At 43.0% G+C, this 27,673-nt stretch overlaps 1 protein-coding gene across 7 annotated transcripts in view; it reads right to left on the bottom strand.

Moving 5' to 3' along the window:
* The window catches only part of ppargc1a (peroxisome proliferator-activated receptor gamma, coactivator 1 alpha), a 45,729-nt gene extending 18,271 nt beyond the window's left edge, over window positions 1–27,458 (bottom strand). For 2 of the 7 annotated variants that reach the window (XM_054752458.1, XM_054752461.1), the window contains exons 1-7: window positions 27,106–27,458; window positions 24,856–25,035; window positions 7,746–7,943; window positions 5,564–5,695; window positions 2,302–2,581; window positions 581–626; window positions 357–433 (exon numbers count right to left, since the gene is read on the bottom strand). In XM_054752458.1, coding sequence (XP_054608433.1) covers window positions 357–433; window positions 581–626; window positions 2,302–2,581; window positions 5,564–5,695; window positions 7,746–7,943; window positions 24,856–25,035; window positions 27,106–27,156 — 964 coding nt within the window. In that variant the 5' untranslated portion in view covers window positions 27,157–27,458. Of the gene's footprint in view, window positions 1–356; window positions 434–580; window positions 627–2,129; window positions 2,282–2,301; window positions 2,582–5,563; window positions 5,696–7,745; window positions 7,944–10,744; window positions 21,490–24,855; window positions 25,036–27,105 lie in introns of those variants that run through there. The other 5 variants (XM_054752459.1, XM_054752460.1, XM_054752463.1 and 2 more) reach the window with 5 other exon arrangements.
* Between the last annotated feature and the right edge of the window lie 215 nt (window positions 27,459–27,673).

Below are 27,673 nucleotides of genomic sequence, written 5' to 3'. Positions count from 1 at the left end.
ATTAGGTCCTCAAAAACAGCAGAAGGTCCTTAAAAATAGCACAAGGTCTTTGACTACCGTTTTTGCTGGAGGAGGATTTTTGACTATAGTGGAGGATTTTTGACTATAGTGTTTTTGATGTAGGTCCAAAGCAACGCTGTCATTTTGAGGATCTGTGACTCGCGTTTTTGCATTGAAAACAGCAGGATCTTTGACTAGTGATTTTGCAGTCGGTTCTTTAAAACAATGGAGTGCTTTTGCGGAGGGCAGGATGTCTGTTTCTAATAAATTCTGGACGTCCTAATCGATACTTCTACTCATACACATCAACATCCTTCTAACTCTGAACTCTTGAGATGCAACGAGCGCCTTCTTACCTGGGGTTCCAGCAATCGCCACACTTAATGTGCACTCAATGGTTTTGTTCTCAAACGATGATGATCCCTTGTGGTCACTGCAAGAGAGAAAAAAAGAACAAAAAAAGACATTTAAGTCGCATGTGGATGTTAAAGTGATGTTAAAAGACATGGGAATGAGTCACAAATAATGCCTCAGCTTGGGCTTATGTCTTCTATACTGTCTCTTTCCAGTATGCACTTACTTTGGAGACTCTGGGGTCAAAGGAAGTGGCAAGGTGGTTGGTTTGGCTGCAGAACACAAAGGAGCATGGGTAATTATTGATCTAAGAGCTGCAACAATGAATATATCAAATTAAAATACACTAAAATTATTACAAAATCAAAAACACCCATTCCTGGTTAGACTTTCTATTGTCTTTTTGTTTCTTATGGATGACCCTATTCTGTCTTATAGACTCTGTGAGGCAGGATGACGTGATGTCACAGGTGTCCAGATATAGACATAGCCCGCTGGAGACAGCTTGGGATGGGACACAACGAGACAACACCATGGACAAGACACATGATGGCGGACAAGACCGACTCCACCAACAAAATCATCAGCATCATCATTAAGCATGCAAGGAGTGGAAGGGAGTGGAATGTTAGCCTTTTTGGAGTTGGTCCACAGCGCTCCTATCATAAAGAGGATCTTTGACTCGTGATTTTTGCTCTCGGTCCTTAAAAAATCAGTACTTCTGTCATATACCGAATCTTTGACCAGTGTTTTTGCAGTAGATCCCAAAAATGTGCTACAGTCATATGGAAGATCTCAACGTTTTTGCAGCCGGTATTTAAAAAACAGGAGAGCTCTCCTGTCTTAAACAGAATCTTTGACTAGTGTTTTTGCAGCAGGTCCTTAAAAACAGCAGAACGCTGTCATATAGAGCACCTTTGTCTTGCATTTTTACTATCGCTCCTTAAAAAAAGCGCAGCGCTCCTGTGGGGGATGTGAGGGCTACGGGTCTCAGGTGTCCAGATACAGACATAATCTGCTTGAGACAGTTTGGGATGGGACAATGGACAGAGACAAGACACATGACGGCGAGTGAGGCCCCTTCCACCAACAAAAATCATCAAGCATGCACCAACAGCAAGGTGAGGAGAGGTAAAGAAGATAAGAAAGGAGAGTCAAGGAAGCTTGTGCAGTTGCCCGAGGCTTTGGCCCGACTTGTGGAACGTAGCTCTCAAGACTAAAGACAGACAACAAGACAGCCCCCCCCACCCTATCCCCATATTTCACTCCAATTTGACGGAAAAAATATTAGAATTTAGTCAAGTTAGTGGAAAAAGTGGTTAGGAGAAGGAGAAGCAGCAGCAGCAGAGATAAAGGCCAGCGGGGGGGGGATGCAGTCATGATTACCTAACAACAGGTGGTCTGCGTGGTCTGGGCGCTGCCTGTGTTTCATGCGGGCGGGGGCGGGCTCTGCAATGCTAGTATCTGGGAAGCTGGGCGGGCGGCCCCTGACATCATCATCAGCATCATCATCATCATGGTCAACATCCTCCCCATGGCCTCCCTGGCTTAGACTCTTGGGGAGCTGGGGGGTCTTAGGTGGGGCTCGGTACTGAGCAGGCTTGGTGGTGAGCAGCCGGCTAAGTAAAGGGTGCCCTGGCTTCTCATCCCGTTTCTTAATGATGACGGTGACGCGCCTACGCTGCCTCTTATCTCGAGGGGCGCCTACAGCCTCTCGGCAACGCTCACAGCTGTGACTCACCTCTCGGGGAGGGAGGGAATAAGAATGCATATACCTAATAAACCGAGCGGCAGAGGCCAGCCGGTCGGCGTCACCCGGCCGCCTCCCTTCTTCGCCGGTGTAGCTTCCGTGGCCACCCTTCGACTCGTCAACATCCTGAGAGCAACGCTGCCACTTCCCAGCCCCAACACCAGCCACACTACACTGGCCTGCAGCCCGGCGCTCACCTCGCTGCGGCAGATGCTGCTGAGATGGCACGGCGGACTTCTTCTTGGAGGACGAGGAGGAAGTGGAGGAAAGGGAGGAGAACGAAGAGGTGGACGACGAGGACGGCGAGGAGGACGAGGAGGAGGCACTGTGGCCGCCCTTGACATCACTGGCTTTAGTGTGGAGTAGGATGTCATCGGTGGCTGTTAGGTACTTCAGCAGCTCGGTGCAAGGTCGCCTCAAGGAGCGGTTCTGCTGGCCAGAGACCACCCTCGCTTTGCCGCTCCAGGTGCTCTCCGTCTGTAGAAAAAAAGAAGACGCAGAAGCCACGTTTGTAGTTTATTGGCATGGAAAGGACATGGAAATGTGTAAACTTTAGAGTAGTCAGTGTACAGCTTGTATAGCAGCTTGTATAGTAGATCTACACAAAAATTAGACCGCCATTATTGTCTAAATTACTCACAACACAAGTTAGAAGCAATACAATTGTGTTTTGTACAACAGTCAAGCATGGTGATGGTACCATAATTGTCTGCACGAGTGCTGCCGGCACAAGGGCAGCTGTGGTTCATTGAGGGGAAACTTGAATTGCAACACAAATGAGTAGCACGGCTATTGACTCATTTTACTCATGGATAGCAAATCTATACTGCTACACAAATTGTGCACTGACTACTCTAAAGTATATCCAAACTGTGGATCAGGAATGGGAAGCACCTTTTTATTGGCTCCTTTATTGTCATTCATTGTTTTTTGTTGTTGAACATTTATATCTTCTGTATTTTTTATGTATACGTAAACACTAGATCAGAGATGGGCAATCTACGGCCAGCGGGCCACGTTCAGCCAGCCAAGCATTTCAATACTGGACGCTTCCAGAGCATTTAATACAGTGGTGTGCAGTCAGGGCCAGCAAGGCCTTCTCAGCACTGTTAGAAGAACTGACATTCATTGACAAATTCAATTCTGGTATTTGTTCCATGAAATTGTGTTCATTTATTTCAATTATTTTCATTTACTAGCATATTTCTTGGCTGCACTGCTTCCAGTTGTGTATGCGTATGTTAGATTTTTTTGGGAAAATCAAATTTCAGCTTCTATGTGTTGCCATTTTAATCTAATCTGCCCAGGGCAGAATCAGAAATGCTGGCTCATGTCACATACACAATATTAGAAATGGGGCTGTTTTTTTTGGCCAATCAGACTTGAGATTTGCCTCGGAGCACAGCAAGCCAGCCCAGGGCTTCCCCTATAGGATTTTTTGAAGCTGCGGAGGTGGGCTGCATAAGAGGGCGGACTGCTGCCGCTCTGTCGTGCCGCTGCTGCGTCTGCAATTTTGTTTTTATACAATTTTTAGGACTTATTTGTTTATTAAGTTATTTATTTAACTTTTTTCAACAACCAGCAGAACATGGACCACGAACATTGTAAAACTGTTAATTTAATGGCAAAGTTGCTGAGAGCGCTTAAAGTGACACTCTAAAATGTTGAGCCTCGTTTTGTTGCCTGACCTATTTAGTCAAATAGTACGATGTGAATAGTACAAAAGTACAACATTTTGTACTATTTGACACAAACCTAAATTTAATTTGATGCCTGTTTTAGAGCAATATGAATACATGGGGAAGGAATTGTTCAATAATATAGTTTTAACTTCAAAATAACACAATTAACAAAATAACAATTTAAAGATTTTTGTCATATTAAAACCCTAAAAGTGAGCTGCAGCACGGTGGCCAAGGCCATGCCCCTTTTTAACAGGACAGCATCCACTCAGTACAGGCCTTGCCATGGTCACCCAAGGAAGTTGAGTGCACATGATCAGCGTCAGATCCAGAAGTTGTGTTTGGAAAATAGATGTATGAATGCTGCTGGCATTGCTGCAGAGGTTGAAGGAGTCGCGAGTCAGCCTGCTGATGTTAAGACTATACGCCGTATAGCATCAAATTGGTCTGCGGGGCTGTCATCTCAGAAGGAAGCCTCACCGAACGATGATGCACAAGAAAGCACGCCAACAGTTGGGGGCTGACAATCAGACTACGGACATGGATTACTGGAGCCATGTCCTGTGATCTGAAGAGACCAAGGTAAATGAATTTGGTTCAAATGGTGTCAGGCGTGTGTGGTGGCATCCAGGTGAGGAGTGCAAAGACAAGTGACTCTAGTCTCCCGTCAAGCATGGTGCTGGGAGTGTCATGGCATGGGGCTGCATGAGTCCTGCCGGCACCGGGGAGCACAGTAACAACATGTACTGTGCCATACTGAAGGAGAGCATCATCATGAGGCCCTCACTTATTCCAACATTATAACGACCCCAAACACACCTCCAAGATGACCACTGCCTTTCTAAAGAAGCTAAGGGTAAAGGTGATGGACCTAAAGCTTTTTGAGCATCTATGGGACATCCTCAAACACAAGGTGGAGGAGTAGAAGGTCTCTAACATCCACCGGCTCTGTGATGTTGTCATGGAGGCCTGAAAGATGATTCCAGAGGCAACCTGTGAAGCTCTAGCGAGCTGGTGTCTTAGTTAAGACAGTGTTGGAAAATTATAGTAGCCACACAAAGTATGGACACTGGACACAATTTGGACATTTTCACTAGGGGTGTACTCTCTTTTGTTGCCAGCGATTTAGACAGTTAACCAAGCTTTACACTGACTACACTGTTTATCAAAGAAGCATTTCCTTAGTGTTGTCCCATGAAAAGATATAATAAAAACATGTATTTAATTTTGACAAATGTTGACGTATTGGGCAACGCAATATGTCAGGACAATGTTCAGAAGCGCAACTGAGTGAAGCATCGTCTTTTTTGCACGGTCCTGTGAGCAGTCCGAGTCCTTGGGGAGACATCATACGCTGCGCTCCAGAAATGGATGACTCAAAGGCGCGTAATGAAAATGGAATGCGACACTCGTGCAAACGTAGCGCAACGTAACAACAAATATGTTTACAGAGGGGGTCATTTCAAAATACGAGCAAATAAAGTAGCGTGTTTCGAGAAAAAAAATGACACCTCCAGCGAGCAATTTCATCATGGGATCATTCCGACAATACGACTTTTTTTTTCTTTAACAGTCTGTCATAGTAAGACGGATATGTTGTGGCGCTAATGAGAAGAACGCCGCCAACGCTGCCGTGTCTGCCAAAGTCCAACAGCAATCAGCCTGCTTTCATTACGCCCTCTCAGGGATGCGGAGCTACAGTCTAGGCCACCGGAACAAGAAAATTGTGAGAGCAGAGCTGAGTGAGGAAGATGATCTAACATAAAAACATGCATACCTTGACGACGGCAGGTGGTGGTCTAATGCGGTGGTTGTTGTTGCTGCCGGCTGCATGGTTCTGCGCCTTGCCACCTGTGTATTGATTGTAGCCCAGCTGGGAGTTGGCTGGCGCCAGGAGGAGCTTCTTCAGCTGGAGAGCGATAGCAAAATTAGCAAATGGACATTATGGAGTTGTCTTTTTTTCATCTAAAGTAAACAAACTTCAAAGCCCCATTGCAGCTAAACCTGGTAAGATGTTAGCCTTAAAGCTAACAGGTGTAGCCGCATGCTTGTGTGGAACAATAAACAATGGCAGGAAGCTCGCTGCCAAAGAGGCGTGGTGGTGGGGGGATTAGACAAGACCTGGAGAGAATAGATGGATTTACTTTCATTCCGTGCCCGCTCTGTTTTCTTGCAATGTGTTTCCTTGCATAGCCACAACGGTGCTAACATTTGAATAACTTAATATTGATTTGATTTAGCAATCTGCATTAGGGCAAGTTAAATAACATGGAGTATCACGATATGCTAGTATCAGTACAGGAGCAAATGAACAATGGCTAATGTTAGCACAAATGGACAATTATTGATGTTTACGTAAAGTATTACCTATGGGACAATAGGCCATTTTTAAAGTATCAAACCTAGTATTGGTTCTGGAGTTATGGTAACAAACAGCAAACATTTTTGTGTGGATGGACAACTTACTGAAGCATCTCAAGCATAATATCACTTGTGCTACAAAAGGCCATGTGTAAATAAAAAGTACCATAGCATAGATCAGCTCAAGCGGGCCACATCTGCCTTGCCTAGAGTCTTAAGACGGCCTGCCGGACCTTTCCAAATGACCGTTTTTAAAAAACATTGAAGGTGTAGCCGGCAACATGACTTGCAACGCTATTGCGACAAATTGCAACTACATTATTTATATTTTGTTTGAGCAGAGCAGCATTTTACTGTATATGCAGCAACCATTGCACCGATGGCGCAAACAAACACAACACAAGTCAAAAAACAACACAAGTCAAAAACAAATGCCCTCACAAATTGCTACATTTAAGTATGTTCGGAAATCCCAGAGTCCGCCCCCAGGCAATTTTTTTTAAACCCCCGTGAGCCAAAAAGTTTGCCCACCCCTGGTATAGGTCCTTGTGTCGTCTTGGAGTTTAAGCATTGTATAGCAGATGAACCATGAAAAATTTAGGGTGAATTGATAATTATTGAAATTTAAGCAGACTATTGAACAGTATGGGGGACGAGCCATGTACAGTCATCCCTCGTTTATCACGGTCAATTGGTTCCACACCCGACCGCGATAAGTGAATTTCTGCGAAGTAGGATTCAATATTGATAAATGGAATATTTTCGTACTTAGAGTACAGAAAACCTGGATATGACTTTCTAAATTAGATTTTTACCATTATTAGAGCCCTGTATACATGAAATAACACCCCTATAGTCACCTTTACACCAATACTGTCGATATAATCAGAGAAAATAAGCCATTTTAGACATGAATAAGACTCGTCCTCCTGTGTGTTTCAATAAATGTCTTCTGGACGTGTGGACAGGAAGTTGACGTCGGGGATTCAGAGCTGATTCAATAATATTATGATGATGATGATAGTGATGATGATGACTATTATGATGATTATTATTATCTTTATTTTGTTGGTATTGTGCCTGTTGTGAGATAAATAACAGTTCATTTCAGCGTTTTGTATTGCCTTAAACTATATTTGCATTTTAGTTCATTTATACAGTATAATGTTTAAATCATTTTTATGCTTGAAAATGCATAATTTAGGGCAAGAATATGTAACGTTTACATTTTTGGACTAATAATAGGCCGTCGTCAACCATGAAACAGCGATCATTTACCAATTAATTCATTTTAAAAACCGTGATATACAGTGACGGAGCGATGTTCGAACCGCGATGGAGCGAAGGACGACTGTGCAGTATAAATCAGAACTAGCGGTATCATAGTATCCATACTAGTGCTGGCAGTGTAGTTGTAAATTATAGCTGATGTCCGGTGAAAAATGAGAGGCAGTTCTTCAGAAATGTAGTGTTAGCGCTGGTCGAACAATATTGTTCATCACAAAATGTTATCATGCTGTATCGCAAAAATGTTCTCCTTCTCACAAGCTGATCGTTTAAGGTGCAGCTGTTACACATGGTTGCTTTAAAGTGATTACCAGGGAGGGTTCCTCGGGCTCCTCCGGAGTGGGAGGCAGGTCTTCCGGGGAGGAGGGACAGCTCTGGTCACTGGCATTGGTCACGTCCCCGTCTGCCAGAGCCTCGAACGAAGGCAGGCCGTCCTCGTCCACAGGGATGCTGTCCAGGGTCTCAGTAAGCACTGCCAGCAAGTTGGCCTCATTTTCTTCATCTATCTTCTTAGCAGGCGTGAAAAAAAAAAAATAGACGGACAGAAACATAGAGAAGAGAAAATAGGACAGTTTAGTCTGGAAGTTATAAATCTTTTCTTCCCAGGAAAGTCAAACTGGTGGGTGATTGCGTGCATGTGTTGAAAAAAGACCCAAAATAAATAAAAATCACCACCCCCCCTTTCCTAAGTGAGTCAAGCCTGTCAGTCATATTTTAAACACGCAGCTTAACTGGACCAAAATAATATCGTCTCGCAGAAAAGCCATTAGCCAGGCTGACAAGCAAGCAAGTATCTAGGGAAGGCAGGGACGTTTTCAGAGGGAGTTTGTGGGCAAACAATGACGCCCGGTTCAAATCTACGCTGACAAGATGTTTGCCAGCAATCCTCCAAATACGGGAGAATTAGCGTGCCGCTAATGCTGAATAAAGGCGCTATATTTAAAGATGCTAATGACAGGCGGCGAATTTCTGCAGACGCATTACAGTGGCGTGAAATAAACAAACAAATGCTGCATATGGAGATGGATGCAGATAAAGATGTGGCTATTGACTTGAGAGCTTTTGGGGCGGGGAAGGAATAAACTGTATATATGTGTATTTTTGCGGTAAAAAACATCAAAATGCAGTCTTGACTAGCGTTTCTGCAGTAGGGCCATGTCTACAGCCATGCATTTCTAGTAGCTTAGCTTTTGTTTTTTAAATGTCTGCTCATCAGGTGACCTGAATCTGTCCTCTAATTGGCCGGTTGGGGAAACAAATTGACTGGCAAAACAAAATCAAACTGTTGTTTCCTGGCACAAAATACCCATTGACAGTGGTTTTGCAAAGGGATAAACACGTGTTATTATGCTTCCCCTGACAAAATGTCAGAGTCCGCCACTGGTTATTTTCATGCTTCTTCCCACCACCCCCTCCAATTTTCATTTAGCAGACGTCTCAGATGTTCAGTTAGCTAGCTAACAGTGAGGAAAATGTTAATGGGATGCTCAGTGAGTAACAACATGAGCACTCTGTCATTATTAGAAAATGATGAAGGGGACATATTTCACAGAGATAACGCCACGTACGAAGACCGAGAGTGGGGGGTGGGGTGTGTGTGTGTGTGTATGGGGGGGGGAGGGGTGACGGCACCCTGGCAAAGCGAAAACGTCCTGGCAGGAAATTGGACTGTATGAGGTGTCACGCTGTTTAATTACTTGTAAGGAGCTTTAAATCCAACCCACTGGAACGGCATGCAACTCCCCCTCAAACGTTATTACCTGGTGACTAAGAGGGAGAGAAGGGATGGGGGGCTTGGCAGTTATTAGATGCTTCTTCGGCCAAATTCACGTGAGAGATTAAAAGTAGGATCATAAATGAGTCTTTAATGAGCCATCTGTTTAGGGTTGACCCCATCCCCCACAACAAGCAACACAGAGAAAACATTCCGGAAGACAGACATGTAGACCAACCAATGTTGGCATGAAGGAGTTAGTGACTAAAATGACCGACCAATCACCGGTGTTGCCTGTAATGATATATACGTATTGTAGACTGGCCAGTGTTTGAATTAAGAATTAATTCTTAAGAATTAATTCTCTTTGGAATAATTGACATGTAGATTCAGCAGTGTTCCCATAAAAAACAGTCCTATCTGAACAATGATTGGTATTATGTGTAATGATTGGCCAACATTTGTAAAAAGATTCCAACAAAGACCAATAACTGGTGCTATGTATAAAGACTGACATGTCGATCAACCAATGTTCCCACGAAAAAAAGAGTCCGACCAATGACTGATGCAGCATGTACAGACCCTGACAATGTGGATGACATTGACAATGTGGAATACTTCACATGTAGACTGGCCAATGATTGCATGCACAATAGGTCCAGTCAACGACCAATGACTGCTGTGTGTGCTGTGTATCCTAATGGACAGGATAGAGCAGGATAAGAATGAGATGAATGTCTAAACAATGACTGGTGCTATGTAAAATGACTGACACATTGATTGACCGATGTAAACTGTGAGTCCAATCATCGACCAATTACTGTTTCTCTTTGTAATGTTTGATATGCCAACTCACTGATGTTCCCACGAAAAAAAGACTCATTTGTCCAAAAAAATGTCTGGTATTACGTGTAAAGACCGGCCAATGTTTGCACAGACAATTATTGTAGTGACCCACCATTAACTGGTGCAACATTTGATGACTGACATGTAGACGGACCACTGTTCCACAGACAAAACAGTCACATTTCCCACCCATGACTTATTCTTCACATATTGATCAACATGATGTATAACAACCAAATCACATGTCCGACCAGTGGCTGATGAATGATATGTAAACCGGCCGATGTTTGCACAAAGAATGATTCCAAAGACCAATCACTGATCCAGTGTGTTTTAACTGACATGTAGACTGACCGATGTTTGCATGAACAAGGAGCCCAATGCCAAACACCTTCCCTTAAAGCAGTGACTCTCAGTTATTTTCTGTCATGCACCCACTGGTGAACAGAAATGTTTTCGCGTCCCCCCGATTAGAAATACTATTGAGAAACTGATAAGATCTACTTATTTACCTGTACTGTACAGCGTGAACTCCAAACCGAAAACAGTGAAATTCAACAAAATGGAGAGCAGTGAAGCATACGAGCGTATTTAAGGGTCAAATTGCATGCTGAGTATGACAAATTCATACATGTTGGCAGGTCTGCACTAATATTGAAAGTCCTCCCTTCCTCAGTTCGCCGCACCCCCCCCCACCCGCCCGCTCGACTATTTGAGAAGCACTGCCTTAAAGATACAGTTCCATGTACGTTTTCAAGACATTATAGATGAGCGTCAACGAACAGGAGCAGGATGATGTGGATGGCACTGAAGGGTTCCTGTCACTTCTATTGATTACTACTGAGCTGTAGAGCGAAAAAAGGGGACGTGAGGAACAAAGAGAAAGTGATTTGGTGGTGGGGCTTACGTCTCTGTGGGAACACTTTCTCGGTCATCCCGCTTAATGGACTTCACCAAATTAAAGATATCTTAACAATCCCGGGCTAATTGAGGAGATCACAATATATTAACCCGGTTCCAATCCTAAAGGGTGCCATTATGTGGCTGTTTTATTCCAAATGCTTCAATTAGCCATAAAACATGCTGGCAAGTGCTTGCCAGAGCTTCTCCTCCCGCCTTTCCCGCCTCCTTTACCCCGCATCCCAGCAAAGAAAGGCGCTTGTTCATTATGAGGTGAGGTCCTTTCGTTATCAGGTAGGGCTTTCTTTCAGATTGTCCTTGCCATTAACTATTTTATTGAGTTTCACACTGCGCCATTGTGTGCCAGCAGATACTATTCACAAGACCGATAACTCTGGAAGAAAGGTGAAAGGAGCTGCTTTAAACAAACACCAAAAGTTTAAATTAAATCTGCTAATTGCCAGAACCCAAACAAATGTAAATTGCTTTTTGGCCAGGGAGCTGTAGATCATTTATATGTTAAAAAGGAACCAAAAGAATCAAAATGTGTAAAAAAAAATTAAGTGGGTCATCGACAGTTTATTCTTGTTTTGCACAAACTTGCAGCTTGGCATTGCTTCAGATTACACTAATGACTAATCACAGCGTTCAAAGTACTGCAAAAAAGTAAGTCAAAGATTGTCAATGTAACAGGAGCACTCTGTTGTTTGTAAGTACCGACAGCAAAAATACTAGTCAAAGATCCTCAATATGACAAGGAGCGGTCTGCTGTTTATAAGGACCTATTGCAGAAAGGCAAGTCAAAAATCCTTTATCTAACATGAGCACATTGCTTTTTTAAGTACCTGCTGCAAAAATTCTAATCAAAAATCCTTTTGCTCTGTGCTCTGCTGTTTTTGAGGAACTACTGCAAACATGCTAGTCAAAGATTCTTCATGTGACAGGAGTGCTCTGCTGTTTTTCAGTACCTCCTACACAGTCCTCTGTATGACAGGAGCACTGTTTGGACCTACTGCCTGATACGACTAGCATTTTGCAGTAGGTCTAAACCATAAAACTATATGTTAAACTCTGTCCTGGCCAGCAGAAGCAGCGAAGCAGCTTTAAAAATAGCAACCAACCGGCACTTCTTATCATCAGAAGTTACTCCCGTTGCAATCATTTGACTGGCGGTGCTACCGCGACTTTGCAATAATCCATTAGTCCTGCTCGGAATTCACCACTCGGAAGTCTCCTTGTTAAAACACGAAAGCTATGCGGGTGAATTGACATTAGGCGAGAGCACGCCAGCTATTTATATGCCAGATGTCTGTCTGGGTTTAGAAGGCCATGCGAGTAATACATCACAGAGGAAATGGTTTGACCCATCAATGATGTGTGTGTGTGTGTGCAGGGATGATATATCTCCTGGGAACCATTGGAGACTGTTAGAACGCTATCACATGAGCTGACGTGGGGGACAAGAGAGGGAAAGTGAAAGTGAGAAGAGGCGCTATATAAGTATATATATATGAATGTATAGATGTGTGCGTTGTAGCACATCCTGACCACATCCGATTGAGACACCTACCCTGGGGATGTAAGCGGGGATGTTCTTTCTTCTTCCTGTTAGAAGCAGCATCACCCTCTTGCTGCTGCAAAAACTTGAAGTAGCTCACATCTGCAAGTGTAGCTTGTGTAGAAGCTTCTAGTAAGCCAATAAACGGGTTCAGTGGATCAAACGGGACACAGGACCCAGCAACGTACTCTAGATAGAGTTATGTGCAGCCATGTGCCCATAAACACTGCATAATATAAACTGCTGGGTTGCACGTCATGTCGCGTCCGGTTGCCGTCGTCACGATTCAGGTCAAATAAGCATACATACATACGCTATTCTCGCATATGGACATCGTTCAAATAGGGATTTTAGGAATAAGTTATTACTAGGGCTCTGTTCTCCTGTTTTGTTTGTGGTTTTTTTTTTATGTGTTGAACAAAAATTGCGTCCACACAGTGTCGAATCAGCAAATAGTCATCTACACATGAGAATGGATCATTGGTTAAAAACAATGTCATACATAGGGCACACCTACATGTGGTAATGGAAACAGAGGGGCAGACAGAACCACGTGGCACACCAAAACTATGAAAAAAAAACGTATGCGTTGACTTCCGCTTCTCCAGCTTGCCTGGACTGACGACATTGGTATATAAGACAAAACAATATCAGGACTCAATGGGAGTCAGTCGATTATAATGGCTTTTCGGTCACTTTTGGTCATGTGACGCGACAGTGCGGTAACGTAATCATTTTCAGAAAGTAGTGTTTTGCTTGTCCACATGGCAACGGCAAGGTGGCGTTATCAAATTTTGTGATAAGAATATCCGCGTATTGTTTGTCTTTGTCTTTCTGTTTCATTAGACCACACATGCACGCATAATAAAGATGTTGCTGTGATGTTCGGAGTTCGGAATATCCGTGAATGCACCTTGCGCGAGTGTGATGTGAATGAGATGAGAAGGAGAGACTGTTTGCAAGTTGGAGATACATGTACAGATATATATACAGTATGTGTTGAGGTAAAAATACAGTTACAATAAAATAGTCACTCTGTGGGGACGCCACACTGTGCGTCCGTCTGCCGTCATAGCAGAAAGGAGTGGCTTGCTATGATGTACATGCATTAATTACTTGAAAAATGTAACATAATCAATTAAATAATTTAGGTTTTAGACAACACTAGCTCATACACCCCATGGAAAGACAGCAGCGAAACAACGAAGGACATATACAAGAATGTATTCATTCAGGTCGACTTGGTGTAAGAACGCAGACAGACATGTTGGAAGCGTTATCTTCATCTGATACATTCCTGACGTCTGATGATGGAGATAAGCTTTCACCGCTGTTTGATCGCCTCGTTTTCAACTATTTCATGTCTCAATGCAGCACATCATGCACACTCATAACAGCAAACAGCAAACAATTGGAATTGTGTAATGCACCATTATTCACATGAATCTGTCAAACATTGTACAAAGATACTGAGTGTGTATGTGGTCATATTGAACGTTTGCCCTCCAAGCGTCATGCCGGAAATAACACAGACTAGCTCTACGTCACATGGTTGCATCCCAGCAATTATAATTCACATGACGGACCAATTACTGGGCATTTAGACTGACCAATGTTTGAATGAATCCAATAATTGACGCTGTATCTAATGACTGCCATGTAGACCCACCAATGTTTACATGCATAATCCGTCACCTGACTGACCAATTAGAGGGCATTTGAACAGACCACTGTTTGAATGATTCAATGACTGGTGCGCCATGTAATGACTGACATATATAGACCGATCAATGTTTGCATGCAACATGAGTCACTTGGCTGACAAATTAAACCAGTCCAATCATCGGCCAATAACTGGTGCTAGACATGACTGACCAAAGTTTGCATGAAGACTAAATCGCATGACTCGCCAATTGCACATTGCAAGCGTCCTTATCGTCATGCAGACCTAAAATATTGAATACAATGTATACAATTGAATACAACAATGACTAATCACTCATAAATGACCACTACTCTAGGTAGTAACTGACTGATGTTTGCAAAATGACTAAATTGCATGACCGACTAATAACTGGTGCTTTAGATTAACCAATTATTGGATGTGTGCACTACTGACTAAACACTGGTGAAACAATGCAACGATTGACATTTAGACTGACCAATGTTTGCATGAAGACTAAATCATGTGACCGATCAATTACCGGTGCTGTTTTTACTGATTGACATGTAGCCTGACCAATACTTGCATGTGTCGTTGGACTAGCAAGGAGAGCAGGAAGTACTCCAGTTAGTCACTGAGGACACCGCCCGTACACAAACGCATCGTGTGTGCCCTTCGAGGCCCTGAAAGCATATCGATAGTCTGAGGTGTTTGTCTTTTGTCTTCGGAAGGACGCTAATGTGCTGCTCTAAACACATTGTAGACATCATTGTCACTGCATGCACGGGAAACATAAGGGGGAGGGGGCAATATCACAGATGTATGGTAATTGAAATGACACAATCTTTTTGGGGGGGAAATGCAGTCATTTGATTGTGGCGGCGAAAGAAGGTCAGCGTATTCAATTTGCACTCAATGGCGGTGTGACAGGGAAACACCTGAAAGCACACGATCTTATCAAGGCCTCACAGTCTCCACCACTTAGCCTGCGGCTAAAAGCTATTTGCTGATTAGCAAATAAATGCATTATCTTTTTACCTTCATTTGTGTGTGTGGGTGTGTGCGGGGGGGTGCCTGGAAGCAGGTAGAGGAGGGTCTCTTCTCTCGCTCGGTCATGACATTGCAAGCATGCTATCTGAGCTAGTTTTTTATTCTTTATTGTTGTGCACTTTCATGTGCCATATGGGCCGCACTTCACTGGCCTTTGCATGGCGTTCATCTTTTCAAGTGAGGAGAACAAAGCTGTGACAAGCTTCGTTTTTGGAGAACACATATGGACACAAGTATTGGGACATCTGCTTGTTAAAACAGGACGTGAAAATAGAATTAGTGCCACTTTCGCTAGTCAAAGACCCTCTATGCGGCAGAAGTGCTCTGCTGGTTTTAAGGATGGACTGCAAAAAAAAAGGCTTGTCTAAGATCGTCTGTGTAACTGGGCAGCTCCGCTTTAAAGTACCTACTGGAAAAGTAGTCAAAGATCCTCTACTTGACTGTGCTCTGCTATTTTTAAGGATATACTGCTAAGTAGCTGCTATTTATTAAAGCTAATCACAGCCTCTGCCGGCCGGGACACAAGTTTAACATTTACTTTTATGGTTTGGAACACTGTCAGATGCACAAGTGGGACTCTGAATGTATGGTTGCATGACTGCACATGGCCCATAATCACCCCTCTCTCCATTCCAGTGAGTTCATGCTAAATGGGCAGAGGTCTTTGGCGGGACGTTCCGATCCATCTCTTCCTGCCACCTTCACCTTCGCTGACATATGTTGACCGGTCCATGACTGGCACCCGATCACCATGGCAGACTTTGATTTAGTCTTCCTGGAATTTAGGCTGTGATTATATTGTTTGTTTAGCAGTAGGTCCTTAAAACACTTAATCATGGATTGGATTTATATAGCGTCTATCAAGATACCCAAAGCAATTCACAGTGAAACCCATTATTCATTCACGCCACAGTCACACACTGGTGGTGGTAAGGTACAGCCATCTGTATCTACAGCTGCCGTGGAGCAGACTGACGGAAATGTGGCTGCCAATTCGTGCCAACGGCGTCTCCGGCCACCACTAAACATTCGTTCACATTCATACATCAGTGTGGGTGGGCAGCACTGAAATGTCTTGCCCAAGGGCATAACAGCAGTGACTGGAATGGGGAAACCGCTAACCCTCCGGTTTCTGGATGACCTGCTCTACCTCCTGAGCCACTGCCGTTTCTGTCACATCGGCAATCTTTGACAAGTGTTTTTGCAGTAGGTCCTTAAAAACAGCAGCGCGCTCCTGTCATATGGAGCGTCTTTGACCAAGCAATAGGTCCTTAAAAACAGCAACGCGGACCTGTTATATAGAGGATCTTTGACGGCAGTAGGTCCTTAAAAACAGAGCACTGTTTTTATATAGAGGATCTTTGATTAGCTGAAGGTCCTTAAAAAGGGCAGATCACTCCTGTCATACAGAGGGATATTTGACTAGTACGTTTGCAGTAGGTCCTTAAAAACAGCAGAAAGCAGTCTTATCATATCGAGGATCTCTGACTAGCAGTAGGTTCTTAAACAGCAAAGCGGGCCTGTCATATAGATGATCTTGGAATAGCATTTTTGCAGTCGATCCTTAAAAACAGAAGAGCGCTTCTGTCACATAGAAGATCTTTAGCATTTTTTTCAGTACATCCTCAAAAACAGCAGCGCACCTATCGTATTGAGGACTCTTTGACTAGTGTTTTTGCAGTGGGTTCTTAAAAACAGCCTCTTGTGGTGATACAAATGAGATGGAGCTGTCCAAGCCGGTATCGTTTCGGAGCGTCTGTCACATCCACTTGCCTCCTTTAGCTCCCCGAGGCGAGGGATTTGTTTCTAGTCGGGAATAGGAAGAAGAAGAAGGTGGTTTGGTCCAAAACAATAATCTCTTCTGGGAATGTTTGGAAAAAGAGCATTTTTTGATCTGCTTGCCTGTCATGCGGTCTCTCCTACACACACACACACACACACACACACACACACGCACACGCACACCGCTCTCTCCTACATGCTCACAAACACACACACACATACACACACGTGGTGGTCCCAGTGGGATGCTGCTGATGATTGCTTTAGTGATCCTGTCCAGCTGATCCCAAAGCCCCCAGTGGATCTCTTCCACCACCACTGTCTACAGGTGCATGTGTATGTGTAATTGAAACTTACAATACACAGATCAAATAGTGGTCTTTTCTAGCCGATGTGTGTGCATGTGAGAGTGTGTGTGTGTGTGTGTGTGTGTGTGTGTGTTGGGTGGTGGTGATGTCTATTTTTAGCCAAAGGGGGTAATCTCAGCTAAGAGCCTTTCAGGGCTGTTTCACGTTAACCTGGCCAAAACACTAAGCCAATAATCCAACCCTCCCCCAGACTCTCTCACACACCACACACACACTCTCACACACACATGTTGCCATGATGCCACGCGATAGTGCCAACACTGCTTGTATTATTTAACAGTGCTAGAGTCCCTATTTGCACGAAACAGAGAAAGAAAAATGGCAGCTATTGTGCGCCCTAACAAATAATATAGTCAATATTGAGGCTCCAATAGGTAAAAAGAGTTTATCCTAGGTTAAGATAATGAATCCTGTGAGTATTTTCACTGGATTTGCAAATGAAATGAGCTTAATTAGTAGGCATGATGTCCAGGATTATATAGCATAAGGCTGGTGACACATACAAACACTGAGGAATCTGTGGTGTTATGGCAGTTCTGATTGAGCACACTGGCAACATGTGGCCGAGAACAGGATTAGGATCTTCCTTCCTGTCCTGCTGTTTTTAAGCAACTACTGAAAATGTGCTAGTGAAAGATCTTCAATGTGACAGGACCGCTCCTCTCTTCTTAAGGACCTACTGCAACGTGAGCCAAAGATCCTCTTTATGGCAGCAGTGCTGCTGTTTTTAAGGAACTACTGCAAAAAGGCTGGTCAAAGAGTGCACTCCTGTTTTTTTTTACTGCAAAAATTGCATTGAGGAGTTCCTCTGAGTAGACGGTCCAAACAGTGTCTCAGCATGAGAAACGTAGGGATAGTGTATTCTGCTGAGGCTCACAGTGAGAATATTATAATTCATACACTCCTTTCGCAGGAGCGGTGAACCGGTGTGGGCGGTGCATTCTCAAATGTCAGCATAAATTTGCAAAATAAAAAAAAAACACTCAGCAGGGTGCAGGAACAGGAACAATAAGAGTCTCTGCTGTGTGCAAGCTTATAATAATTGCTTATTCACTTTTTTTTGTACCAATCAATCTAATCCCAAAGAAAGATGCTCAAAGCATCCCCGATGCCTTCAGGAGAACGAAGGCCGTCAAACTGCATGAGCGACAGAGCTCGGCGACGCGTGATCGCATGCTTGCAGAATGTCCACACACACTATCTTGGTAAGGCTCTAAAGCCTTGGCATTTGCTTTTACTAGCTGCAAAGCCCACAACCTTTTACTTCCAATCCGTGGGCTTTGATTTGGGCTGGCATGAAGCCCAAACCTCGCCTTCTCTGCCCATCTGTCCTCGTGTCTGTCTGTCTGCCTCATCATGGACACGGGTCCTGGGACACCTGGCTGTGACATGAATTTGCCCTGGCACTAGGCAGCTAGCTACGTTAGGCAAGGAAGACAATCATTGTTTCTGTTCTTGCCATGGTATGAATCACAACATGGTATGGTATAAATCACAACAACAACAAAAACGTTGTTTTAGCAGGAACAGAAGCTATTCATTATTATACACTAAGTTCCCTACTAACGAACATCCGACGTGCGAACACTCGTAGATACGAACACAAGCCGACTGGTCTATTTTTTTCATGATTTTTTTCGAAAATTGCCATATTTTGTCATTTAAATTATTTCGAAATATTATGGCGCTATTTTTGTATTGCGCGTCATTCCACCGCTATGCTTGGTGGGTAGCAGCATCCCTCTCACGCGATCTTTCTCAGTTCGTCTGCACTTGTCGCTGATAACATCTCGGAGCACGCCGTTTGTACCCCATTCAATACTTTACAGAGACATTTGTTATCCTTTATCATGGCTGATTAATCGAGTGCAAGTGCTAGTAGTAGTAGCAGGAAACGTCAAGCAATTTCTATGGAAACGAAGGTGGCCACCATCAGGAAGTTGGACGGTGGCGGGAAAATGGCTAATGTAGCGCGTGCTTATGGAGTGAATCGCTCAACCATAGGAACAATTTACAAAGGCAAGGTTCGAATTATGGAACATGTGAAGACTTCTTTACCAATGGCATCCACTATCATTACAAAGAGGAGTCTAACGACGATGAAGATTTGTCCTTTCTTCAATAATTCCTCCTCCTGCTCCACCACTACCACCAACGACGTATGCTCGACCACTGCTCTTCAAAGGTAAACAACATTTATCATTACGTATTATTATATCATTTTTATTATTGTTTTTTTCATTAATTATCCTCGTTTAATATTACTACTGAATCCAAACTCATATTTACATACATACGCATATACTGTATATGTATACACGTGCATGTAGTACCTATATAATTGGTAATATTACCTTTTCCCCGACTTAAGAACGATTCGACTTAAGAATGGTCGTCTGGAACCAATTGTGTTCGTTAGTTGGGGACTTATTGTATAGCTATTATGCTTCTCTTTTTGCGAGGCAGAAGTCAATTATAACTGTGCAATAACAAAATCGCCATATGGAGTCAGCAGGAACAGGAATGTAACAGACGAACTACTCAGATTTGTGTTCCCTTTTCTGGACACTTGCTGAAAGGCGAATTCATAAGGCTCAATCATTGCTGCCCAACGTCAAAATTATCATACACTCGGCTGCTTGAATGATTTACGGACCCTGGACAGAAAGTCAGCAGGAATAGGAAAGTAGACCGATATAATTACTCTTGATTCTTGCTCATGCTGAAGTTCATAGGGCTCAATCATAGTTGCCCAACGACAAAATCAGCATACACTGGGCTGTTTGAATGACAAACTAGCCCTAGAGAATGACAGTCAGCAGGAACAGGAACCAACATAATTATTCTTGATACTTGTTCCTGTAGCTAGGCAGAACTCTTAGGACTCAATCATTGCTACCCAATGACAAAACTGCCATTTGCAAGTAGGTTTTAATGACTTACTGACTCTAGACAGCGAGTCGGCAGAAACAGGAACAATGACAAACTGTATTAATCTTGACTCTTGTCCCTGTTGTTGCCAGGTGTTCTTTACGCGGCCGCATGCAATTTCCATCTCTACATAGTTGCCACATTTACAAGTTCTCATCTGCTCTCTGTATCACGTGCAGGGGAGCGATCACATTCATTAAATATGTCTGTATTTTGACATTGTGGATTAATTTGAAGTCTATCTATTGCTTTCTACTATGTAAGTTTGTGAAATGTAACTGTGAAGGAGTCAACTCTACTACACTAGACTACTCTTGATTTGTGTTCCTGTCGTTGCCAGGCAGAGTTCACCGAGTTCAATCATTGCTGCCCAGTGACTCAATTATCATACTATGACAAACTAAACCTAGACAGAAAGTCAGCAGGAATAGGAACGTAGATCAACAGAGCTGCTCTTGATTCTTGTTCCTGATATTTCCAAGCATAGTTCATAGAGCTCACTCATTGCTGCCCAACGTCAAACCTACACAGAGTTCATATAGGAACAGGAACGTAGACCAACATAATTAATCTTGACTCTTGTCCCTGCTGTTGCCAGGCAGAGTTCATAGGGCTCGATCTTAACTGCAATTGACAAAATTGCCACAAGAGGAACAAGACAGAAAGACACACACTAAAACAATAACTACTATAACTTGGGAAGGTTTTGTTTTGTCTTAAATGTAAATTATTAACATTGCACCCTCTACTAGACTGGTGGCATACAAATGCATAGCTGGTTGAAGCACAAGAATAAGACCATCTCCTGACTGATTTACTGATCAATTAAGAGGTGTGTCCCAATACTTATGTCCACACACTCTATTCCACGGGAGTGCGCCACCATCAATCAGAAAAGTTGAAGCCAGGCATGAAACCCGAGTCGAGATCTGGCAGGTTAAAAAGACATTGGGTCAACGCTGCCATGCTGTTATCTTTGGCAGTACATCAGGAACTTCATTGCACCAAGCATCCCCCTTAACAACTGACGCCCAAAATAGAGCGACATTCGCGGTCAGTCCTCTTTTTTTTTTATTTTTTTTAGAAGAGATGTCAGTCGTGGGTGAGGTGGGGTGGTTAGGGTCTACATTCTCTACATTTTGTGTCAGGGGACAGTTGGGAACGGTGCAAAAGGCCAGCCAGGGGACACCCTGGAATAAGCCAGGTTCAGGGCGGTAGCCATGTTGTTCAGGGCAAGCCTCCCCTCGCATCGTGACTCCTTGCATGTATTAATAAAGACGACAATCAGGCTTTTTATCGTGATGACGCGCATTGATTGCCTGCTTCTTTTGCCTTGTGCAGAGGCTAATTAGGAAATACATCCGCAGCCCCACCCCTCCCACCCCCCATCCGCTACAGAACCCCCCCCCCCCCAGTGCTTTAATCCTTGCCAAGAGGCAAACTTTCCCCTGTCAGATTAAAAGGGATTAGCCGGGTCCTGCTGTATGAAGAACTGGCCACTTCATATGGTGACTTTAAACTTTTCCAAAGATGGGGAGGAGGATGAATAAACACAACCCTGATACTCACACGCACACACACACAGACACACACACACCTCACTGTTAAGCGTGACACAATAGCTGCTGGCCCAAAACATCATCATGCATAGCTGCCAGTGTAGAATATTCAGGCAGAACACATGCGCTGGATTTGAAGCGACACTTAACAGTGATTCTCCTGAAAGGGGCACCATAGACACACAGACTACGGTATAACCATATACAAATATACTGCAAGCTCATTGATTAAACAGCAGAAATAGTGTTGAATGCTTTCTCCATATCTTTTGTGTATAAAACACAATCTGATGTCATTTTCAGCCTGTTTGCGCATTGGCATTTTGTGACATGCAAAAGTGTGTCACAAAGATGATGAAATAAATAATACAAAACGGTGGAGCTTACTTTTCAGCTGCTGTGATTTTCCCAAGTAAAACACCTCATTGTGCACCAAAGGCATTATGCTGCATACAAAACGGACATAAACAGCGTGGTCTGCACACAATGTAACTAAAATTGAATTGAGGAAGACCATATGCAAATGAGCTGACCTCTGCCTCGACACGCAATGTGAACTTCAGAGTACAGTCACCCCTCGCTCCATCGCGGTTCGAACATTGCCCCCTCACTCTGTGTTTTTTCATATTTTAATTAATGAAAACATGATCCCTATTTTGTGATTCACTATGGCCTATTATTAGTTTTTTAAAAATTCATATTTAAGCAAACATTACATATTCATGGCCTAAATTAAGCATTTTCAAACATAAAAAAATTCAAAATGAATAAAATACAAATACAGTTGAAGGTAATACAACTGTAGTCTGCGGGCCACTAGGTGTCACTAGTAACACGCACCAGACTTCATCACCAATGACGTGCCTTTATTATTTTATCATTATTTATCTCACAATAATAACATAATAATAATAGTCATCATCATAATCATTATGATAACACGGGCTACTGTTGTGGCCGTACTCCAGTTAAATGGGAATCCCTGATGTCACTTCCTGTCCACACGTCCAGAAGACATTTATTGAAACACACACGAGCAAGTCTTAAATGGCTTATTTTCTCTGATTATATCTACTATATTGGGTAATATGGGTGTAAAGGTGACTATAGGGGTGTTATTTCATGTCTAGAGGGCTCTAATAATGGTAAAAATCGCATTTAGAAGTCGTAAACAGGTTTTGTATGCTCTAACTACAAAAATATTCCATTTATTAACATTGAATCCAATATTACAGAAATTCATTTAACGTGGTCGGGTCTGGAAACAATTAACCGCTATAAACGAGGGACGACTGTACTTGTGTTGTGACGTCCATGTTCTACAATGATGACTTCATAAATTTATCACAAAATCTGTATAAATATTCCCATGGATCTCACTCATTTTCCTTCAACATCCTGTGGAAGTATTAATTATTAGTATTATTTTTCAATTACTGCTTATGTGTATGCACGGGCAAAGTACAGAAAACGATGAGGCACTTGGTAATCACACTGAGAAAATTTGAGACGCACAATGTCAGAATGGTTTCTTTCAAAATCTTTGACTAAAAACTCATTTATTTACTCATACAAAGTGCAAAGGATTATCAAAAAAAGTAAATAAATTACAGCATGTTAAAATTGAGGTTTCAGTCAACAATGCCCTGCTGCCGTGAAATATACCAAAATGTGACATTTTCTTGCAAGTTTTTCTTCATAAACTGAAACAGAACAAGAGATGCTTTTTTTCATATGAAAACTGGTTAGAAAATAGCAACTTTAATTTTTTCTTGCTATGTCACACTTTTGGTACCCCTCTCCGGAGAATGACCCATACACAAGAGGCTTCCTCGCAGCCCCCGGATAACATGTCGGGTGGGGAAAAAGTAGTAGTACAGTAACTATTTAACTGGGCCAAAAGGTGACAGATAAAGTGCAAATGTGATGCATTAGAGGGTACTGCAAATGTGCATGTCAAAAATCTGCTGAAAAAAACTTTCAGCAGAAAATTCTGAAAAAAAACGACGGGCTGGTTTGATGTCAACGTTCCAGATTTGGGCCAAGTGCCCCCAGTTGACTATCCCTGCCCTGTTACAAATCACTGCAGCCCAGTAAACACACAATGAAGTGGCTTTGACTCAATGGTATTTTTACTCTTGCATATCGCTGTTAGGCGGCAGACGGCCACACCAGCAACCACTTATACCACTCTGTGTTTGGGGGTTATGTTAGAGGTGACTTCTTTGCGGAGGTTAAACACGGAAAGAATTCCGCCTGTTATCAAGCTGCAAACGTGAGCGAGCACATGACACGGACTGCCGGCAGGTGACATTTCAGCCCCCTTGAGGCGAGGCCATGCCATCCAATCCCTGTCTTTCTTCTTTTGCTGGTCTATCTACGGTGCTGATAACTTCTTCTAATGAACTCATGGGGGGGGGTGAGTGCGAGACTGATGGCTTTATGGCCCCCAAGCTGGATCATCGACCTTGTTGGCGGGCTCCACAGAAAAGCGGACGAGATGAAAAGTTTTACAATCTTTTCAGGCGTGTTTTTTTTACGACGTGAAGTCCACAGTTTGCCTTCAGATGTAGGCCGCGTAAACACGTTTGATAAGGAAGCCCACCACTGTCAGGACCCAATATGGGGACAAAAAAGGGGACAAAGGTCCTGCTGGGCTCTGCTGTTTTGAAGGCCTACTGCTAATCAAAGATCCTCTATATGACAGGAGTGCCCCAGTGTTTTTAAGGACCTACTGGAAGAACACTCGTCAAAGATCCTCTATGTGATATGACCAATCTTCTGATTTTAAGGACCTCCTGCTCATCAAAGATCCTCTATATGTTAGGAGCGCTGAGATGTTTAAGGACCTACTGCAAAAACACTGGCCAAAGATCCTCTCGGTGACAGGGAGCTCTGCCATCTTAAACCTACTGCAAAAAAACAGGACCCAAATAAGGGGACAAAGGTCCTGTTGGGCTTATCAGGCATCCCCTTATCTCCCTAACGCTCTTTTTGTTGCTGTGTTTTCTTTGCAAGATGCCCCTGCAGCAGCAGACGCGGTGACCTACCTCGAAAAGATTGGAGACCTCGTTGCCATACTGAGTGGAAATGATCTCTGATTGATCGCTGTACCACTTGAGGCCGCCCAGGAAGCCGTCGGCGTCCAGGTCGCTGACGTCCAGCTCAGAGAGGTCAAGTTCGGGGAGGTCCGGGCAGAGGGGCTGGTCTTCGCCAACTAAGGCAGCACACTGTGACGGGGACAGAAGACAGAAAAAGACAATTTTGTTGGCTTGTAGTTGACTTCATGTTATAAATGAGGGTCTGTGTTGTGAAAACAAGCAGAAACAGCAAGTGTGTGTTTGTGTTTCAATTCGCGCACTTCTGTTACTTACGAGTGCAAAAGTGCGTTCACACTGAGAAGTACGACAAAATGCAGTGCCCTGTCAGTACCCAGATTTCGCACTCAGAAAGACCAAAATGGTGTGTGTGCAGTGATGGACACTTACCACCCTCAACAGTTGCCATGTTGGCTATGTGGCAGAAGGGGAGGGACTAACATAGTACTGGGAGCTAAGTATACTCATGGAAGTGTACTGACAAAAGTGTACCATATGAGACACAGCCCAGGTCCAGTCTTTGGACAACTCAAGACATCCAAGGGACATTTTGAACCATTCTTTTTTTCCCCCCCAAGACATTTTGTCTTTGTTGAATGAATGTAGGTAAAACATATTCATTTTTACATTTAAGAATGATCTCTGTTGCTTAAATTAGCCTAAATTGGCCACATTAAAAACTAATTCATTCATTTGTTCCTGCAACAAAAAATGACCAACTGATGCTATTTGGGAGTTTTTGAGGAACATAAACAATCCCAACGATTAATCACATTTTCACGACTGGCTTAGAATTTGTCGTTTGTCCACAGGAGGGTGCTATTTTTTCCCATTCAAAGCATGCTGCAGAAATGATCATCTTTCACTGTTTTATGCAAGGGTGCCTCGCTGCTGAAATGATAAGTGGGTGTCACTGTTGATGCTGGGAATGATGGACATGTCAAAATAAAAATTTAAAATACGTGTTTTTTTTTTTATTCTTGTAATATAAAAACGAATGCTGATCGATGTAAACATCCTGGCCCTTCAAAGAGTTAACCCTGTAAGTGCCAATATGTTTGCATAACATGTATTTCCTTATTATGTCCTGAGATGATAGACAGCAACATTGATTTTCATGCATTGTATTTTTATTTTTATTTTTACAGTGTCAGATTTAAAACAAAAACTAACACTTGAGGTCTTCAGGGCATAAAAAGTCTGTAAAAAAACAAAACAACAACTAATTACTTTAACCTGCAATGTACATGTCAAGTATTAGTTATATATTTGCAGTTTTTAAAATCTCCAAAATCTCATTAATATTTAATGTACAACTCAGGCCGAAATAGTTTAGTGGGAAAACATATGAATATATAATATTTTTACTGCAGTTTTTGGGAAGCATTTTTTTGCCACAAAAGGACCACTCTACTGTTTTTAAGGACATACTGCAAAAACACTCCTCAAAGAACCTTTACATGACATCTGCTGTTTTTAAGGAGCTACTGTCAAAACACTGGTCAGCTATCCTCTGTATGACAGGAGAACTCTGCTATTTTTAAGGACCTAATGCAAAAACATAAGTAGAAGATCCTTAGATGGGAGCGGTCTGCGTTTTTTTAGAACCTTCTACAAAAACACAAGTCAACAATCCCCCTTATTACATCTGCTCTACCGACAGCAAAAGCACTAGCCAGGACCCAAATAAGGGGACAAAGGTCCTGCTGGGCTTATCAGGCGTCATTTTATGATGGAATAATAAGAGAGAAAACAATTAGTGCATCTAAAAGCAAATGAAGGGGAGCTGGGAGCTGTTTGATGCAAAAATATTTATAGTTTTTGCACCACTCGACTCCAGAAAAAATATCTGCAGCGCTGATAAATGATGTGAATGCAGATGGAGCGATTATGAGTGAGATAAAACGCCAAAATAGGCAAGTCGTAGCTGCTTGTAAGTGCTAATCATCAAGGGATCCGTGCGTAAAAAGAAAAATGTCAAAATCACCGCTTCCGTGGTACGTGAACGCACCAAAGTGCACCGATACATCCGATTGCAAGCGAAGGGGTCTCCCCGTAAGCATGGAAATAGAGGTTTTTTAAAAAGAAGATAGTTGTCCTATTGTGCATCCCATCCTCTCCCCATTACGCACCAGCTAGTGGGGGTCCAAAAAGCCGAGAAGAGACCAAGTCCACCACACACAAAACAGAACGATGTCTCACCTCTAATTCTCTCCACACCGAGTCCTGCTGGTTACACCTGTCCCACGCCATCCAGCCACTGAATGACGCTTCGGAAAAGGACAAAACACAACCCTCCGTGCACACGCTGCGAACAAAATGCGTAAAATGACACACAAAAAAGAATGCCAGTAAAAAAAAAAAAAAAAGAAAAAAGAAAAAAAAGAGAGAGGCAAATCCACGCACGCTTTAGTTCCCCACTGGCGAAGAAAAACTGCAGCTCCCCTCGCCGAGAATGAACCGAGGGCACCTGTCTTCTTACAACTGCTTTCTATCACATGACAAAGCTATTAAAAGTAGGCTCGGGGAGTGACTATCAACCTCCACGCTACTCAGCCAAGCTGGTGACGCGCACGGAGCAGGCGGAGTCTGCAGGCATGCATGCAGGCTCTGCATGCACACATACGTAGTAAAAAAATTAAAAAAAATCAACAACAACATCCACCATTCGACCGAAAATAGCTGTGCATGCATCTAGGTGCACTTTTAACGCATGCAAAATAGCAAATGATCATTTTAAAGCAATAAATATGACTCCAGTCTGGAAAAA

This window comes from Dunckerocampus dactyliophorus, chromosome 15 (genome assembly GCF_027744805.1).
Source record: "Dunckerocampus dactyliophorus isolate RoL2022-P2 chromosome 15, RoL_Ddac_1.1, whole genome shotgun sequence".
Lineage (NCBI taxonomy): Eukaryota > Metazoa > Chordata > Actinopteri > Syngnathiformes > Syngnathidae > Dunckerocampus > Dunckerocampus dactyliophorus.
This window is presented reverse-complemented; position numbering and strand designations above follow the sequence as displayed.